The 19865-nt window shown below is 59.6% G+C and overlaps 1 protein-coding gene across 1 annotated transcript; it reads left to right on the top strand.

The window, feature by feature from the left end:
* The first annotated feature begins 1112 nt into the window (after positions 1–1112).
* On the top strand, positions 1113–15113 carry LOC139010210 (stanniocalcin-2-like). The gene is given in 6 exon segments (XM_070414388.1): positions 1113–1374; positions 3432–3574; positions 6235–6446; positions 11792–11990; positions 11992–12082; positions 12085–15113. Coding segments are annotated over 6 exon segments (927 nt in total). The 5' UTR covers positions 1113–1223; the 3' UTR covers positions 12216–15113.
* Positions 15114–19865: the final 4752 nt, after the last annotated feature.

Here is a 19865-nt window from a genome sequence, read left to right on the forward strand (position 1 = left end):
AACAGGGAAAGAGAAGATGGGGAGAATTTTCATGGGTTTCGTTGGGGGTGGGGATTTTTTTTTTTTTTAACCATTTCCATGAGATGGCCGGAGAGTCCAGGGAACCCGGAGCGGGATGGTGAGTAGCGCTTGGGGAAAATGGAAGTGTTTGGAGACGCGTAAAGTTGCCTTTCAAGCTCCGACCTCCAGGGCGAGCGATGCTCCCAGGGGCGAACTCAGAGCCGCCTGGGCCTCCCTGCCGCCCACGTGGAAGCCATGCAAGTCCCGTCTGTCACCTGGGTCCCCGCAGCCGAGCCAGAGTGGGGAGAGGCGAGAAAGCTGAGCCCTCCGTGTGGCAGGACCCACCACGGCGGGCCAGGAAGAACGGGGAGAGCTGGGCGGTTGCTCGGGCCAAGTCCTACACCTAGTGCTTCTGCTCTTAAACAGTTTGAGGGGTTTTTAACGCAAAGCGCCGCAACGCCAGGAGTTCCCATCTGTGCTCAGTCTGCCCTCGGCATCCTTGTGTCCAGGAAACTCCTCCGGTCTGTCCAGCGCTGGGGGCTGGGTCTCCCACTCACACGGCGGGGAGAGGAAACTTTGCGGGTCCGGTGCCGGTGTGCAGCCAGCCGGGGCCCGGGGGACGCCGTCCCAGGGCAGACCCTCCCTCTCGCCTCTTTAGTTGCCACCGGAGCTGCGATTCGCTTTTGTCTTTAAGCCGGTGCGGCCATTGCCCCGGAGCCCCCGCACACGCGCACGCCTCCCGGGCCGCGCTCACCGCACTCACACACACGCACGCACGCACGCACACGCGTGTCGGCCAGCAGGTCCGCAACTTTGTGGGGCGCACGCGGCGGAGCTCGGCCGCCTCGCCGAGTAGTTGGGCGCAGGCCCCGCCCCCCGGCCGTGTTGTCAAACGGGCCGGGGTCTCGGATTGGTCCAGCGGCCGGGACAACACCTGCTCGACTCCTTCATTCAAGTGACACCAGAGCTTCCAGGGATATTTGAGGCACCATCCCTGCCGTCGCCGGGCACTCGCGGCGCTGCTGGCGGCCTGGTCACATGCTCTCCGGGGAGCTCCGGGAGGGCGCCGGGTAACCTCTATCCAGCCTCGGCCGCGAGGAGGAGGGAGAAGGCGAGCGAGCAGGGAAAGTGGGAGGAGGAGGGGAAGCAGCGAGGGAGGAGGAAGGGGGGGAGGGGAGCACAAAGATCCCAGGTCTCCGGCCGGGAGGTTTACCCCGAGGACGATGTGTGCCGAGCGGCTGGGCCAGTTCGTGACCCTGGCTTTGGTGCTGGCCACCTTTGACCCGGCGCGGGGGACCGACGCGACCCACCCGCCCGAGGGGCCGCAGGACAGAGGCTCCCAGCAGAAAGGCCGCCTGTCCCTGCAGAACACAGGTAAGGACGTGCGCCCCCGTGGCGGGGGGCTGCTGGGGGACCCCACCAGGCACCCCCGCAGCGCTCCAATGCTGCTTCGCCCGGCACGGGGCGCCCACCTAGGGCCGTGCCAAACTCCCGGGGCGGCGCGGGGCGGGCGAAGGAGAGCGTGAGGCGAGGCAGGTCCGCGCCCGGCTCCGCACGCCCGGAATCCGCACGTGCTGGCGGGTGATGAAATCGCCGGGGCAGGACTTGTTGCTGTCTGCCCTCCCCGGGCCGAGGGTAACTGAGGCAGCGCCTGGCGCGGCCGGTGCCGACCCCGGGCTCCCCTGGCTGATGCAAAGCTTCCTGCTCCGCCCCGGCCGCCCCGCGGGAGGCACGGAGGGTCCCGAGCCGGGCTGCTCGCTGCTGCACCGGGAGAACTTCTCTCCCATCTGGCCGGCCGGCCGGCGGCGGCAGGACGGCTTCCCCCTCCTCAAAAGATGCCCGACATCCGAGAACTTTGTAAGGCAAGATGTTGCTTGGCGAACTTTCCTTGGGGGCGGGGAGGGGGGGGAGGGGGGAGTAGTGCAGAACAGACTTCTGCGGCCACCGACCCCCGCCTGGGGCAGGTCAGCAAGAAATGGTGACCCGGCCCCACGGTGCGCCGCCCCAGCTCAGCCGGCTCTGGGCTCCCCGGCTGCCGAGCATAGCCCGGCGTGCAGGGCACGGGGCTGGCCCTTTCCCAGCTCCCGGAGAGAAAGGAAATCTGCCCGCGTCTCCTAGGCTGCAGGCGGCTCCCCCTTCCTCAGGGACCTGCGAACCCGGCAGCGACGGGCGTGCGCTCCCCGCACGAGCAGAAATGCACGCGTGCCGGTTAGGAACTCCCCAGCGAGCGGCCCGCGGCCCTGCGCGCTCCTGCCTGGCGCGTGGGAGGGATCACCCGCCCCGCGCAGCCCCTCCCGGGACCCTCGCCCACCCTCCCCCACTCGCCAGCTCTTTCCCTGAAAACTGAACGTAATCTCTGGAGTTGGTGACTCTCAACAAATACACGCCCCTCCTTCTCTCGGTAGCTTTACACTGAATGCGGATTATCTACTCCTACCCCTTCCTTCCTCCAAAATACACTTTTTGGATGCAATTTTGTGGTTAAAGACGTGCAATTCCGGGGGTGGGGGAACAGAAGCGTGGCACGGCAGCTAACTCCCTCGGATCTGTCCTGTCAGGGGGAGGAATTAGAGCCACATTTTGCGAAGGAGGGCAGCAAACCAAGTCTCTAGGATTCTAGGGGATTAAGTGGCATCTCAACCGGATCTCTATTTAAAAGGAGTCTCTGGCCCTTGCTGCCCATCAACAATTCTCTCTCATCATTGATGTTCCCCTCCTTCTCCCTCGCTCTCTGAAATCAATAAAAATATATAAAAAGTAAATAAATACAAGGAGGCTCTGACTACCAGGTTGGGCTTCTGCAGGCCAGCCCCCATCTGACTCTGCCCCATGTCAGCCTGCTCCGAAACCCGTCTCCCGAGGCTGGTGTTCTTAAGGCCATGGTCGGAGGCGCTGCCTTCATAGGAGTTTGGTCATGATTTTTAGGTGTTGAATCATAAGGCTGAATTGAAAGTGCTCTTTGGACGCTTGCATTTGGGGGTCAGGAAGGAAATGACTGGGATTTAATAGCAGCAGCTTCAAGCTCCAAGTAGAGAAGGGCATTTCATGGATGGCCTACTGAGGGGCAAGCTAATCATTTAAAATCAGACTCTGTGGCTTTAGAAAGCTGAACTGTCTTCTGTTTTCAAGCTACGAACTCCCACAAACACTTTAATAAGATGGGGCGGAAGAAAAATGAGGTGGTGGTCTTTGTAACGTAGGTTTGGCTAATTTTTTACAAATATTTACAACTACGGCTATTTTTCATAAATAGAATAAATGGTGACATTTTCTTTCCCTGGCTTTTTAGATCCTGAGATATTCATTCTAACCTTTTTCCCCCTTAATTTTTTTTTTTTTTTTTTTGTCGTTACTTTTACTTCAGCTAACCTCCTGCATTCCGCAGCGTGGCTGAGGATTTTGTATAGCTTTGTGTGTAACTCTCATTTCAGCGGAAATCCAGCACTGTCTGGTCAGCGCTGGTGACGTGGGCTGTGGCGTGTTTGAGTGTTTCGAGAACAACTCGTGTGAAATCCGGGGCTTGCATGGGATTTGCATGACTTTCCTGCACAACGCTGGAAAATTTGACGCCCAGGTAAACACCATATAGAGCCCGGGGAATGTCTGGGGTTGGTGTAGCATGAATGACATGGTGACTGGAAAGACTTGACAACAGGTTTCCTGAGCTGCTCGGCCGGGCCGTGGTGCATTATATCACCTGCAAGGGGCGTTCTAGGTGGAACGGCGGGGGAGCGGGGGGAGGGGGGAGAAGAGGGGGGCAGTGTCTCCCACTCCTGCCCTGCGCATCTGGAGCTGTCATCTAGGCTGAATCCTTCCTCACTCTTAACCTGTGTCTGCACAGGCAACGCGGAGTGGAGGCCACGTTGAACGATTACCTGAGGAGTCTTGGCCAAGAAGACAAAGGCCATGATAAACGGCCGTAAGGGGGCTCACCGTGTCAGGCCACCCAGGACCTGCTCTGCAAGGCCCATCACGTTAGGAGCGCGAGGTTGAGGGGGGGAAGGGCAGAGACGTCAATTATATATTCCAAACGCTATTCTCCCCAACGGGCAAGGATAGGGAGACACAGCACTGGGAGGAACCCACCCTCCCCCAGTGGGTGTGTGAGCAGGCAGCATGGAGAAGTCGGGGCCCCCAGAACCGCAGGCGTATTACCTTCCTCCTAAGCAGCAGCCCCTCCTCCCCAACCTGAAAAGTCAGAACCCCGAGTGAGGCTGGCAATGTTACACGGTGTTTTGCTCTATATAATAAATATAGGCAGGGCCTGACCCACTTAGGTGGTGCCAGGCTCCCGAGGGCAAACCCAGTCGCGTGGGGCGGGAAAAGAACCCGCAAGCAACCCGAGGGCTCCAGTGCTGACCACCCGAATACATTTCAGATGGCATGAGGCTCACCCTCTTCGTGTCCTCGCCGGCCTATAGACCAGGGGTGGGGAATCTCCGGCCCGCGGGCTGTATAAGGACCGGGAAATCATTTGGTCTGGCCCTGCCAAGGCATTGGGGGTGAGTTAATTAAATGTTTGACCAAATACAGCCGGCTAATTTTTAAGGTGACAATTTTGTATGGCCCACAGCTGATGTTATAAATACCCAAATGGCCCCTGGCAGGAAAAAGGTTCCCCACCCTGCTCTAGACCCCCCGTGAAACCCTCTGTCGTTCTCTCTCCTAAACCTCCTCTCCCACTTCCCCGGAGGGTGATGACAGCGTTTGGAGGAGGCCAGCAGTTTCGGGGTGATTTATGAACATCGCCAGTCACCATCCACTGACATCCTGTGGAGAGCCTGACAAAGCCATGCCTGGGAACCAGAAAGGGATGCGGCCGGCTGGCAGCCCACCCCGCGGAGGATGTGGGGTGGCGGAGGGGAAACAGAAACCGCCGCAGCGACGAGGCTGTGCCTCTGGGCTCCTTGAGGCTCCCCGCTAACGCGTCCCTGCCGGGTTCACTGGGACTAGGAAACGCAGTGGGAAATCCGGAGGAACGACCTGTGTTGCAGGGCCATCCCAGGGGATGTCAGGGAGGAATACGGAGAGCAGATTGCCGCAGCCCTCGCATAAATTAATCTTCCCTTTGATTCTCCAACAGGAGTATGTTCTCAGGTTAGAAGCATCCCTTTCAAGTCCCTTCTCGATGCCTAGCGACTTCATGAGCTGGCACGCCCTACCCTCCATCCTACTGGACTCCCCCTGAGAGTTAGGGGAGAGGGGGGCCGACGGGGTGGTGTTCAGTGACTAGACACTATCCGTAGACATTTCGATGGCTTCTGAGGGAGAGAACCGGAATAACCGTGCTGGCTGGCTTCCCAATCCCAACCTAAACCCGGTTCCTTTCCCAACTCCGCTCCTTCCGGGCCTGTCTAAAAACAGGGTGACCTCTCCAAGGACAGCTCGTTTCTATAGTAATTGTGGGGTGGGTATCCCACAATGCCTCTCTGCCCCCGAGGTTGGTAAGGGAGCTAACTTGCAGCCCCGCTCGCCTCCACACCCCCAACAGCTGTCTCCTTTCTAGGATGAGAGCAACCTCCCGGGTTGCCAGGAAAGAGAAGTGCGGGCCAGATGTATGCCTGGCTGCCTGCGCCTCTCCGAGGCAGGGCCGGGGGAGGGGCTGCCGCGGGGCCAGACGCTACCAGGCCCGGTGCCAGGCGGGCCTTTAGAGGCAGCCACCCTAACAGCTTAAAGGAGTCAGTCACTTTCAAAGAGGAAAAGAGTGCTCCTCCTTCCAGAACGGGGAGACAAGAGTGTGCGCTGGGGTGCTGGGAGGCACTGCGGCAGGACAGGCCCAGTCGGCGGCCCACCTCGATGTCACTCCTGGGCTCAGAGGACAGAGGGACGGCGGGAGGTTTGGAAAAGCAGGCACCTTCTACTTGGGGAAAACGCTGCTGGGAACCACCAAGGAATTTGGAATTTCTGTCTCCTCGTGTCCCAGAAAAGTTGCCACAAAGCAGCCGGCCTGGTCTGTCTGCCTTGGGGACAGGTGGCCACGGCAGGCCCAGCACGAGGGACGCTAGTAGGAGGCAGACCTGTGAGTCTCCCCAAGTGGCAGCCTCTCTGGCCAAATGCCAGAGGTCCCGTCACTCTGGACACACCTCAGATGAAGCACCAGCCTGTCACCTGCAAGGGTGTCCGTCCGCAGCCGGGCCTGGGGGTTCAGTTGTCAGAAAGCTCTGGGTGAGCCCCAGAGGGCCCCTGTCCGACTGCTGTCTCCCACCCTCTCTCCCCTCTGTTCTCCACCCTCAGGGCAAGTCCTTCATCAAAGATGCCCTGCGCTGTAAGGCCCACGCCCTGCGGCACAGGTTCGGCTGCATCAGCCGGAAGTGCCCGGCCATCAGGGAGATGGTGCTGCAGCTGCAGCGGGAATGCTACCTCAAGCACGACCTGTGCGCGGCCGCCCGCGACAACACCCGCGTGATGGTGGAGATGATCCACTTCAAGGACCTGCTGCTGCGCGAGTGAGTGTCCCTGGGGTCTGGGCCGTGTGCAGGGCCGGCCTCTCCCACCGGATGGGGCGGGGGGGGGGGGGGGGGGGGGGTGCGTTTACCTCTGAAAGCTCCCGGCTCCCCAGGGACTGCCTTTCCTGTTGACCTTCAGAAAAAGCGCAAGAAATTGGCACCATCGGTTTCAGAATCAAAGCAATAGAAACAGGAAGCTCTTTTCCTAAGCACAAAATGGGTGGGATTCAGAAATGCCCTTCGTCTTCCCCTCGACCAGGACCCACCGGGTCTCTGAGTATCCCCGGTAGCTCCGTGGGTGCCCCAGCAGCCCCCCCTGCAGCGAATACCACCTGCCCAGCTTTTTCCGAGGGCCAGGCATGGGGCTCAGTGCTTTCCGTGAACTTCTCACTTGATCCTCACAATAGCCCTGTTCTGGTACCATTCTCGTGCCCATTTCACAGATGAGAAAACTGAGATTCACGGAGGGAAAGGTCACAGGCAGTGAGAGGCAAAGCCAGGATTTGAGCCAGGCAGTCCGGCTCCAAACACTAAACTCTTCCAGGCCACGTGCCGGGAGCAGTAGCTTTTCTTTTCCTGCCTCCATCTTGCTCCTCGCCCTTAGAAAGTCCAGCTCCCCTTCTCTAAGCACATGAATGCCCTCCCAGGGAAAATGCAAAACAAATGTCAAAAACTCTAATCAGCCAAACACCTTTCTGCCAAAGCGAGGAAACACAGACTGACTTATTCAAAGGCTTGAAATTCAGTAATAAACCCCGGAAATCTCACTCCTGAAAAAACATGCCATTGCTAGGATCCGAACCCCTGCAGAGCGGTGAAGCCTGGGGCGACGGGGCTGTGCTAGCCTGAAGCGTGGCCCGTAGCCCCTAAGTGACGTGGCTCCTTCCTCCGGGAATGAGCCCAGAAAGCGAGCTCCTAGCTCAGCAGCCCCGGACCCGTCGGTGCCGCTGCTCTTTGCACGGTGACTCGCTGGGCCGAGTCAGTAAGATTTCATGAACTCTTGCTCCTTAGTTCGTGGCATGCCTTCCCCCGGCGTGTCTCTCAACAGGCTGCTCCCCACCCCACCCACACCACTTAGATCTGGGGGACAACACCCTCCTGTCACTTTCCGCTTCGTCACCAGGGTCTAGGTATCCTGCCACACCCGGGTGAGTGTTCGAATTGTGAGAGTCACCTTGGCTCTCTCCACAGGCAGCTCCTGACAAGAGCAAAACAATGATGCCTTCTCTCCGAGTTACACTAAGGCTTGATAAATTCTTTTTATTCTCCCAAACACCTGTGCAGAAGCCGAGCAGCAACGGCATCAACAGTAACAACGAGAATGATATAAAATCGGCTTTTGAGCAGGCCAGGCCCGGGGCCAGGGACTTTCCCTGGATCCTCTCAGCTATCTTTCCCAACATGACAGCTTACGGTCCCCATGTAGCCTCGGAGGAGCGAAGCCAAGAGTTTGAAGGCCTCCCTCTGAGATTTGATTCTACTTCCCAACTGGGGACTTGGTGAGATGCATGCCTGAAGCCAGCTGTCAGAACAGACCCCCAAACCTCCTTGCTCCTGGCCCGCTCTCCCTGCACTGGGCCTGCCAGGGGGGCACTGGTCCCCCTTGTGGCCTGGGTTTCCCCTTTTCTCAAATGCATCCCCGTGACCCCAGGAGAGCGCTGTGACGGCCCTTCCTTCTAGACACCCCGGGAGATGCTGGCACTGTGTGGCGGAGAAACTCGGGGAGTTCATTTGTCCTAAACCCGAGTTCCATAGAGACAGCATGTTGGCCCGAGAATGGATGGCGGGGAGCTAGTCTGTAAGCCTTTCACATGTTCCCGGAGCCGAGGAGGCTGTCTTTTTGGAGAAAAGTCTTATTGTGGTTTTGTTGTTGTTGTTTTAATAAATATTTATTGATTTCAGAGAGGAAGGGAGAGGGAGAGAGAGAGAAACATCAATGATGAGAGAGAACCATGGATTGGCTGCCTCCTGCATGCCCCCCCCCCCCTCCCCCGACTGGGGATCGAGTCCGCAACCTGGGGAATGTGCCCTGACCAGGAATCGAACCCTGACCTCCTGGTTCACAGGTCGACACTCAACCACTGAGCCATACTGGCCGGGCAGAAAACGGCACGTTTTAAAGCCCTCCCCCTCCCCCCACACACACATACACACCGTCTTCACATTTAAGAAGCAGCAAAGCTCTGTGGCTCTCGGGAGTCCCCTCCAGGGAAATACGGCCCGTGGGGCCAGGGGACCCTTACTTCCGAAGGGCTCCTCACATCATTAAGAACAGCCTCGTGACCCCCCTCCCAGTCCGCTATGGAAATGCAGGCGGCACACCCCAAAAGGAAGCCTGGGCCTCCTTTAAGAACACTCACTGCCCGGGCCCAAGTCCCCCTGCCTCCTGCTAAGCCAGCTCCCCACTGACCCCCACTGCCTCCCCTCCCGCAGCCCATTCACGTGAATGAGCTGCTCAGGTTTTGTAACCATCTTAACTGACTGGGGCGCAGAGGCGCTCAGTCCCCCCAAAGCAAGAAGACATTGAAGAATGTGTGGCATTGGCCACAGACAAGAGAAATGAAAGCTGAATTTGCTTTCCACTTTACAGGGGGCGAAATCACAGTCACCCGAGTATCTCCATCACCCCCATTCTTCCACCCCATCCCTATCACCCCCAAACACTGTCATGTTAAGTTGAAGTGGTCCTCTCACCCCTTCTCACCTCGCTTTCTCCACAGCAACCACCTCAGCCACCACTCGCCCTATCGCTGGGTGCTGGCGGCCTCCAGGCCCGTCCCCTGCGCTCGTCTCCTGCTAAGTATTTTTAACCCTCCTTCAGCCTCACTGACACCCAGATCAGAGAGCTGGATTTTGTCATGAGACACGGCCGAGCTTGCAGCCTGAGGAGGCACCACGCCAGCTCACCAGCTCCGAGCGCAGCTTAGATTAGCACACGCCCCCCCCACCACCACCACCACCACCACCGTTCACAGCTCAGGGCGGGCAGGAGCACACGGGCTGGTCCAGCCTTCACCGGTAGGTCCAGCCTTCGCTGATCGGTCCGGCCTTCGAGGTCCACCTTGGGTTCTGAGAGCATCTGGCAGGCCGACCCCCCTGGCGAAGGAGGCCAAGAGGCACTGTGTCCATCCCGGGACAGCCCTCCCCTTACTCCAGGGAAAGCAACTGGGAGAGGAGCGTTAGTGTAGTGTCCCCAAAGGCCGGACATGCTCAGCCCTGCAGTTTGCTCCTGGAGCCCCAGAGAAGTGGCAGGGACGCTCAGGGCGGCCGCAGCGGACGCACTCGGTGAACTTGAGCTCCCTGAGGCAGTCAGGAGCTAGTTTTCAAGAGACGGAAGGAAACTAGCGCGAATTGACCATTTCCCCTGTGTTGCCCTGCGCCCTCGAAGACCAGTGTCATCACTGTCCTCGTCACCATTAGGGGCCTGCCTGGGAGAGCTCAAGCCCCCGCCCACCAGCCAGGCATAAAGGAGGCCTTAAAGGCAGCCTGGTCCATCAGCCAGAACATCCCCCTCCACTCGCAGCCCAGCCCCAGGCTTCCCAGGCCCAGAAGCTTCCAAAAGCCCCCTTCTCCCCACCTCGAACCCATGTTTCCATCTATGAGATGAGGACCGTTCACTCAGTTACAACCTGAGGACTAACTCATAAAAGTGGCAATAAACTGCTTCCCGAGCCTTAGCACAGTCTGCCCAGCCACCACTGCCAACTCGCAGAGAAAAGAGTAAGTGGCTGTCATACGGCCACCTGGGTGGGCCAGGCTCGCAGGGAAAAAGCCTTGGTCCTGCGAAGCGACCTCACAGTCCAGGGCGCTTCCCCTGCCCAAGGCGGCGCCCGAGCTGTGATGCTCATGGGCAGAGAGATCCAGAAACTGCTGGCCGAGGGCTGGCTCTCTTGAGAATGCTGGTGAGCCACAGGCAACACTCCACACCCCCCTCGGGGATGGTAAGAGGCCAGTGAGATGCCAGGAAGGCTTAATATGACTACTGGGCCAGGAGAGGCTGTCACCAGGGGCACCTCTTCCCAGTTGGGCCCATAAAGATAAAAAGCAGGCACCGCGCTCCCAGCCCAGGAGGAAGGCTTGCCTGAGGTGGTCGTTCCTCCTGCCCCTTCCCCCAAGAAAGGCCCGCGGCTGCTGGAATGGCCTGAGAGGCCGTCTCTCCCCTCCTGAGCCGAGCCTGTTTCTTTCGCAGACAGCTGGCCCCCATTCCAACCCACCGGCCCCTCGAGGCCAGCCCTCACCTCCAGTTCTGGGAAAGCCCAGGTGGGAAGATGCTCAGGTAGCCAGCCCCGCTCCTCAGGCTCTCCTCCCGGCACAGGGCAGCACTCCGGGGACAGGGACGCAACCTCCCAGGAAGTGGCCTTCCCCCGCCCTCCCCACAGGGTCCAGGCTCCTCCAGGTGCACGGGGGAGTGCATCCAGGAACTTCCCAGATCCCCCTTCTTCACTAGGAGCCCAAACCGGGGGCCAACACAGACATGGGGGAATGTGTCTTGGAAGCTGGGCTCAGGGAAGGCTTGTCTGGAGGAGCGGCACCCAGAGCAAGGCCAGCCGGCCGGGCCGATGCCATGTGCCAGGGGCTAGTCTGCGGGCTCCTCCGGTCCCAAACCTGCAATAGCGCCTCCTTTCCTACCAAAAACACTCCCCGGTTTGGTTTTTTGTTGTTAATCCCCACCAGAGGATATTTTTCCATTGATTTTTAGAGAGAGTGGAAGAGAAAGGAAAAGACAAGAAATATTGATGTGAGAGAGAGACATCAATTGATTGCCTCCTGCACAGGCTGGGATCAGGGCCTGGCTGGGGAGGGCCTGCAACCCAGGTACATTCTCTTGATGGGAATTGAACCCGGACCCTTCAGTCCGCAGGGCGGCGCTCTATCCACTGAGCCAAACCCGCTAGCGCCCCAGTTTGGTATTTAAGGCCCTTTACCACTTGCCTAACTGTAACTCCTCTGGCCTCCCCCATCCCAGACCCATGGCCACGCCCACCAGAGCCTCCCACTTCGCAAACTCCCAACACACCCCGCGGTGCCCGCCCTCCCACCCTCCCGTCACTGTGCGCACAGCTGCCACCTGCATCCTCACCCAGAGGCGCCTCCATCGTGCGCACCTGTGCATTGCGGTGGCTTCTGTCTCAGCCTCGCGTTCCCTCCGATGCCTAGCCACCAGGAAAGGGTTGCGACCAGTACTCCATGGAATATGGGCAGAGGCAGGAGGTAGTTCCAGAAAGCTCTTCCACCAAACCCAAGCCAAGCCAAGCCGCGGGGTTCCCACCTGTCTCCCCGGCCGTGGTGGGCGGCCCCGGAGGCCGCGGGGCTGGTCGCATCCCGTCTCTCTGCTCTGCTCGTAGGCCCTACGTGGACCTGGTGAACCTGCTGCTGACCTGCGGGGAGGAGGTGAAGGAGGCCGTCACGCACAGCGTGCAGGCGCAGTGCGAGCAGAACTGGGGCAGCCTGTGCTCCATCCTCAGCTTCTGCACCTCGGCCCTGCAGAGGCCGCCCACGGCGCCTCCCGAGCGCCACCTGCAGGCGGACCGGGCCAAGCCCTCCCCGCGCCCACCACGGGGACGCGGGCGCCCGCCTCTCGGAGCCCAGCAGCAGGGAGACCGGCCGAGGTGCCAAGGGCGAGCGGGGCAGCAAGAGCCCCCAAACGCCCACGCCCGGGGCCGAGCGGCCGCCCACGGGGCCCAGGGAACTTCTGGGAGCAGCGAGTGGGAGGACGGAGCAGCGAGTGGGGAGGACGAGCAGGCCGAGTATTCTGACATCCGGAGGTGAAACCAGAGGCCTGGCCGGGAGACCGTTCCTCCACGCCGTCCATTTCTTCTCTGTGGACATTCCAGAACATTTGCCATTGCAGAGGGGAATGCCCCGCGCAGGATCTGGAGGGGACTGCGGGCTGGATGCAGGTGTGTGTTGGCGGCATGAACAGGTGCGGTGGAGACTCCCCAGGCGGGCGGCGAGGTCCGGCGGGGGCCCACACTTGCGCCGCCTTGAGAAGCCAGCGCGCCGCGTGCGCTCCCCGTGGCTTTGTCTTCTCTCCATCCGTGGAGCACTGGGCGCCACCTGCGGCTTCCTCTGCCGGGGGTGGCGGTGGGTACCCTCGCCCCACCCCCCGGGGCTGGACCAGGCACTTGGGAGGCAGCGGATGCCAGTGCAGGAATGGACCTGCAGATCTCGCAGGGGCTGAGCAGGGTGGAGAGGAGGCAGGGGCCGTGTGGGTGCCGGGTGCCAAGTGGAAGTGGAGTTTCTTGCATGGGACCTGGCGGTTTGGAGCTGCTTTCCGGGAGGGGAAGGCGGGAGGGCGAGGGTTCTAAGTGTACCTTCTGAGCCATTGTTCTGACTGGGGCACCCTGTCCGAGGGCGTGCCCCTGTGTGTGTGTATTTTAACCACTGCTTCGAGTCTCGATGTCACTTTTTATTTATCTAGTTACAGCTACACATCTGTCATCTAAATAAATGGCTTTCAAACCAAGCAACTGGGTCATTAAAACCAGCTCAGAGGAAAAACAGACAGGAGGTGCAGCCCATCTTTGGGGCTGGTTGGTATGTGTTTGTTTAAGTGCTATTTTAAAAGGAACTCCAGAGCCACGTCACTGTCCATCTTACTGCCTGGTGGGGCTTGTAACCACTCAGGGCGAACCCCACGCACGGAGAATCTGCCCTGAGCATCTCGGCATCTCCCTGGGACCCCCGCCAGCCTGGATGCCTGGAGGCCACACTGCAAAGCTGGCCCCTCCACGCTGGAGGATGGACGAGTAGGGAGAGGAGCGAGGCCGCTCGCTAATTCCCATCGGGGAACGCCGGCCTTTCACACACACGGAGGGGCGGCCAAGCATTTGGAGGGCCAGGGCTCTCCAGATCTGGATTGGCCGTGCTACAGCGAGGAAAGGAGTCAGCGTGGACCGAAGACAGGCAGGGAGGAGGGACAGAACCGAAACTCCCCGGAGGAATGGATCGGAACCATTTCTTGCAGTTGCTTCCAGTGTTTCAGACAGAGCCCTTTTCTTTCCTCCGCGGACGGGCGAGAGTGAAAGGTTGTCCCTTCAGCAGCCAGCCCTCCACCAGGAGCCCCGCTGGCAGGCAGGGGGCAGGGTTCTGGGCCAATCCTTCTAGAGCAGGTCGCAAGCCTTTTCTGGACAGATCCCGAGAGGCAATACCCTGATCTCAGCTTGGCGGGGCTGCGGGTTTCTGTCGCCGCCTCTCAGCTCTGCCACGTGGCACGAAAGCATACATACCCGGGCGACACATCGCAGGCTGGGCTCCGCGCCAACACCATGCAACAGGCGCCCAACTGGATCCGGCTCGTGGACCTGGGCTGGCGGACCCCTGTTCCAGTGAACGGGCAAAAAAAACATGCATCCCCCGTTTCTGTCAGCTCCCAGCTCGCCCTGCAAGCAGCTAAGGCCAGAGATAAGCAAACTCGATGGACCCACTCCAAAATGACTGGCTGCAGGGAACGCCCTAACCCAGAGCACAGCTCGTGTTTTTGACCCCGATCACTGCTGCCGGGATTCGGTGCCGGAGGGTCAAACCCCCCCCCCCGCCCCCGTCTTTTATGACCCGTGTTGGGTGTTTGTTGGGGGGAGGAGGGGCGAATTGCTGGAGAGAAAGAGCTGGAGCTGCAGAAAGCAGAGGCGATGGTGCACTTAATCCGGCTCTGCCCGCGGGCGGGGGGAGGACCGGTGTGTCAGGCTCTGCCATGGGAACCGAGCGTAAACCGTGGCCGGCTCATGCCACGGGCCCGGCAGCACGCTGACTGTGCTCCTTACGTCACCGGGAGCTGAGGCAGCGCCTTCTCCCTCGCTGCTGGGTCAGCTGTTCATTTGTCCGCCGGCGGCTGGGCTGGACGTGCGGAGGCATCGCTTGGCTCTTCCCCTCGGTGTCGACGTGTCACGTGCGGCTTCGATGGTGAACATCTGTCGTGTGTATGTATGGCCTCGGCGTCTTCCCCCGAAGGTGTGACATCGCTCACTGTGTTCCTCTCGACCCTGCACCGATCTCTGCTGTCTGTTCTTCCTGCCGCTGGTGTCTTCCCGCTCCACGGCCAGGCGGCCAGGCTTTCACTCTGGTTCCTCGGGCTCTGAGGCCGCTGATAGTATCTATGGCGAAGGTTCCTCTGCTCAAAACCGACGGAAGTCCGAATTCCCGTGAGCGCCGGCAGACAGGCGTGCGTGCGACCGAGACGTCAGCAAAGCCGTCATTAAAAATAGAGCCGGCGCCGGGGCTCAGGCTCCGGACGTCAGACGAATCTTCTCCGAGCCCCTCGGAGGAAGGATGTGATTTCCAAATAAAGACGCGAGTTTATTTCGAGCGCTGCATCCTGGCGGGATGAGCTGAACACCTCTCCTCTGTATTGACCAAGAGCCCTGTTCTGAAAGCAGATGGACGACTGAGTCGCCTGGAAGGCTGGCACCCGGCGTTGAGGAAATAGCACCCGGCCCGGACCTGCAGCGACCTCCCGGCACAGAGACAGGTGAAGGCCACCGCGGGAGGCTCTGCCGGCACGACCCGGCAAACGGTGCTGCCGGCCCGTTTCCCGAGGAAGAGCCACAGAACCGGCACCACGCGCCCCGCTGCGTCCCCATGTCTGTGTCGGGTCTGGATTCGGGCAGCAGGGCCTGGACACGGGCACACGGCATGGTTTCCTCGGAGCAGTAATAAAGGGTTCAGATAAATGGCTTCCCCTCGTGCAGTGTCATTGTCTGTGAGGGCTTTGGGCGGCCCGTGCGAAGGGGGAGGGCTGCGAACAAGTGGGCCTCGGAGTCCCTTGAAAATGCCGGACACTCAGTTTACGGAGAGGGAAGCCAGGTGAAGGAGACCCCCTCCTTCCGTGAGAGGGACCCTGTCCAAAAGCCCACCTGGGTCACCCAGACCCAGAGGAGACGGAGTGCCATGCAGCCGGCCCGTGGCCATTAGGAGGTCCCCGTGCTCTCTCTGGTCTCACCTTTGAGTCTCCTCGGGGGCCTGGCCACCTGTTCTTTCAGACTGAGCCTGCGCAGAGGCCACTGGCCCGGGCAGGGGAGCTCGCCGCCCCCGCCCCCCGCCCCCCCCCCCCTTCCTGGCCTATTTAGACTGGCTCGCCGACTCCGCGCAAAGCCTTCTGCATACATGATCTCATCCTATGTCCCTCAAGCTGCAGGTATGATCCCCCTTTTACAGATGAGGAAACCGAGGTAGAGGAAGGTAGAGGAACTTGTCCCCAAACCGTGTGCCTAGCACGTGGGAGGTCTGAACTCAAACCCAGATCGGCGGCGACTCTAAGCCCACATACTTCTCACCACAGGCCTAGATTCGCTGTACTCGGTTTATTTTTAATTTAAACAATCCGTATTGCTCCTATTTTACACGAGGCCTCGAGAAAGAATAATTATACTCTCCTATTTATAGCACCGGCCTCCGAGGAGTTCTGCCTCAGGACAGAGAGGAAAACGGAGGCTCGCCGTCCTCTGCAAAGACGCAGACAAGGGAGAGCGAGGGAAGCGAGCGTCCCCCCCCCACCCCCCCCCCCCCCGCTTTCCATGCGCCGGGCCACCTTTCCCAGGCCCTGCTCTGTGCCGGGAGGGAAGCATGGGGAGCCGCTGGCTCTGTGACCGCAGCGCAGCTTTCTGCTCTGAGCCCACCGGTGGCCAGCCCCGTCTTACAAGCCAGCGCCCCTGATGTCACCCCGTCACCATCCTCACCATGACAGGGCCATCATGTGCCCCAGGTGCCGCTGGGCTTTGCAGATCTTATTTCTGGGCCCCATTTCACAAATGAAGAAACCGAGGCTCCAGGGCATGTTAACCTGCCAGGAATGGGCGCGCTCTGCCCCATCTTCCTCAGCATCTTGCACCCCAGGCTTGAGAACGAGGGTGAAACACACCGCGTTTGGAACCGCAGCTGCCTCCCCCCCCCCAGCCCTTCCCCCGCTCCGTCCACCGGGAAGGGGGCAGGCCGTGGGGGGGGGGGGGGGGAGGGCTGTCCACAGGCGGGCATCTAAGCAAGTTTCCAAAGGAAGCTGGAGCCGTGCACCCCGAAGTCTGGAGACAGAAAGCTGAATGTGTTCTGAAGTCAACCAGAAAGAAAGCCCCCGCTGGGGAGGGGTCGGGGGGCGCCTTGGCCCGAGAACGGGTTTTATGTGAAATTACTTTTCGTGGACAGAGAGGAGCAGTACCAGCCTTGGGCGGGGGGTCCGGCGTTGCACAAGCCCTGGGCTTTCCTCACTCCCCAAGAAGAACACTCACAGAAAAGTCCTCCCTAAAGAGAACCGGGGGGGGGGGGGGGGGGGGGGGGGCACGGGCATGTCCTAGAATCGGTGAGTGGGCGTCAACATTAAAAATCACTGGGAAGGTCTGGCTGGTGTCGCTCGGTGGTTGAGCATCGACCTATGAACCAGGAGGTCACTGATTCGATTCCCGGTCAGGGCACAGGCCTGGGCTTCGGGCTCCATCCAAAATTATTAAATATAAATAAATATGTATTTAAAAATCACTGGGAAGGCCAAAACCGGTTTGGCTCAGTGGATAGAGCGTCGGCCTGCGGACTGAAAGGTCCGGGGTTCGATTCCGGTCAAGGGCACGTACGTTGGTTGCGGGCACATCCCCAGTAGGAGATGTGCAGGAGGCAGCTGGTCGATGTTTCTCTCTCATCGATGTTTCTAACTCTCTATCCCTCTCCCTTCCTCTCTGTAAAAAAATCAATAAAAAATATATTAAAAAAAAAAAAAAAATCACTGGGAAGGCTGCCGCTTTGGAGTCAGGAGGCATAGACCAACCCAGCCACTTACCTTGTCTCTCTCTCTCTCTCTCTCTCTCTCTCTCTCTCTCTCTCTTTCTTTAAATAATGACTGAAAAAAATAAATCAGGGTTGGCCCTGAGACCTTGGCAAATTAGTTAAGTTTTCCAAACTGTTTCCTCAGCTATAGAATCAAGATGCGCACAGCTAGCCCGCTCCCCCCGGCCTGCGCCGCCCCCCCCCCCCACCCCCCCCCCGCCAGGGCGCGGAGGATCAAATGACTGGAGCTACGAGAGTGACACAATGTGTAGGAAGCCTCTGAGGCCCACATGCCACCTACACCGCGGGCATCCTTCCTCCCGGCGCTCTGCACAGCCTCCCCCTTGCGCCAAGCGCACGGGGGACCAGCTGCGCATCCTTTCCCAGGCCCGCGGGAGGTCCGACAGCCAGGACGGAGGGCCAGGTGGGGACCCTCACGAGCTACGAGGGGCCCCTGTGCGGCTCCCCGATGCCCTGGCTCTCAGCAGGCGTGAGTTCCAACAGGAGCTCCGGTGGCCAGCGGGCCGGGCAGCGATGGGGCAGGGGGAGCGCCGGGCCCTCCTCCGGGCTCCGCACACCTCGGGGCGAGGCGCCCACAGAGCAGCCAGTTCAGAGCCTCCTTCATGAGGAAGGAGCACAGAGGCCCAGGAGCCCGGCAGGAGGAGACGCGGCCAGAGCCACTCGGCTGCCAGCGCCTCGGAGCCTGACATTTGGAAAGAGCTGGCCTGGGGGAGCCAAGCGCTCGGGACAGGGCTCCTTCCGGCTCCGGCTCCGGCTCCGGGAGTGTCCAGAGGGGAGCCGGAGGAGGAGGAGAATGACTCAGCTAAAAGGAAGAGAAATGTATTTTTAAAGAGCGCCAGGATGGAAGGCACAGAGGCACGAAGTGCGGCCCCAGGATGGGGTCCAAATGCCTGCTCAGAGGAAGTGGGGCGAGTCTGCAAACAGCCAGAGCGCTCGCTGGGGTTCCCAGACCAAGAATAACACATGGAAACCAAGAGCCCCTTCTGGGCTCCCTCCGTTAGGCTCTGCAGATGGGGTGCGCGCTGACGCAGGAGGTGGGCAGAAACCCCTCCCAGTGGGGCTCACATTCGCCCAGCAGGCCGGGCTGGGAGCAGGCCACAGGGCTCCCCTGCTCCTTCCACCCCAGAGATGCTGGGGGACCAGAGGGAAGGGAGGCCGGAGGAGGCTCCCCTCCCTGGAGTTGGCACAACTCGTCCCCCCAGCAGCCACGGTCCGGTGACCCCGATTGTAAAAGCATCATTTTGAAATCTTCAGTGGAGAACAAGCATGAGGAGGAGGAGGAATAGGAGCATGGAGAGAACATGGAGAGAAGCCACCTCATGCAGCTCTGCCCACCCCTCCCCGGTCACCTACCAAGCTCTGGGGTCACGCCGGGGTCCCACCTCCTCCCCGACATGCACTGCGTGGAGAATCCCATTTCTAGAAAAGGGGGCGATGGGAAGAAGAGGTCAGCTCAGCATGGCCCACGAACTGTGGCCTCTCTCGGGGGCGTGTCAGCCCCGCTGACCTGTGTACAAATCTCCCAGCGTTTGCCCAGGGCTGTTGTGAGAAGCAATTGAGGGAATGAATGTAACGGGGATTGGCCAACTAGAAGGCACCCACTGGAGGTTCAGGGAATGATGGCTCCCAGGTCAAATCTTGCCTGTGTGTTTTGTTTGACTCAGATGTTGACGTTTTTTTAAAAAGCCAGTATGTACAAGCCACAAAAACCAGCTTCTCTTCAAGAATGAAAACATCTACCAGCCCTGAGCCCACATCCCCGTGCGCCACAGTCCCCACCACTCCCTATTGCCTTCCACCCAACCAGCCACTCACATACTTGGCCAGAGTGGTCCCTGGTGGGCCTCTCACGGATGCATCTAGGCCACTCAGGGTCCTTCCGTTGCTAAGGGGGATATAAAGAAGAACATTCAGAAAATCCTCAAGAGTTTCAGGGAATTAAAAGATAAGAGAGAAAAATGAAAAACTCAGTGAAACAACTGGGAGATCAATTGAGAAAATCCCTCGGGAAGAGCTGGATGATGGAAGAGAAAAGAGGAGAACGAGGACCAGTCCAAGAGATTTAACATCTGACCAGCAGGCGTTCCAGCACAAGGCAACAGAGAAAACAGGAGGTGGGGGGGAGAGGGGGTGGCCTAAGGAGCTGGCACTGAAGAACAAGAGTTTTCAGACTGAAAAGGCCTGAACCAGGACCCAGGACAGTGAGGGAAACACCCCCAACAAGATGCATTCTTGTGAAATTTCGAAACTCCTAGGGAACAAGAAGAAAATCCCAAATGCTTCCAAAGAGGGGGAAAAGTCACAGAAAAGAACCAAGAATCCCTTTGGCCTTGAACTTCTCCCAGCCACTGTGGGAGCGGGAGAGAGCGGTGCCTGGCAATCCGGGGAAGGAGCTCTCCACCAGGCAGGCCATCCACTCGCGGGCACAGCCCAGACGTTCCCTTCCTTGTAAATCCTCCCCCAGGGAGAGTTCCCCATTGACTTCTTAGAGAAAGTGGAAGGGACGGGGAGGGAGGGAGAGAGGAACATCGATGTGAGAGAGACACATCGACTGGTTGCCTCCCACACCTGCCCTGACTGGGGCCAGGGATGGAGCCTGCAACTGAGGTACTTGCCCTTGACCGGATTCGAACTCGGACCCTTCAATCCACG

Source organism: Myotis yumanensis, unplaced genomic scaffold, assembly GCF_028538775.1.
Source record: "Myotis yumanensis isolate MYYU_CA2020_CCGP unplaced genomic scaffold, mMyoYum1.0.hap1 SCAF_5, whole genome shotgun sequence".
NCBI classification, from domain to species: Eukaryota; Metazoa; Chordata; class Mammalia; order Chiroptera; family Vespertilionidae; genus Myotis; species Myotis yumanensis.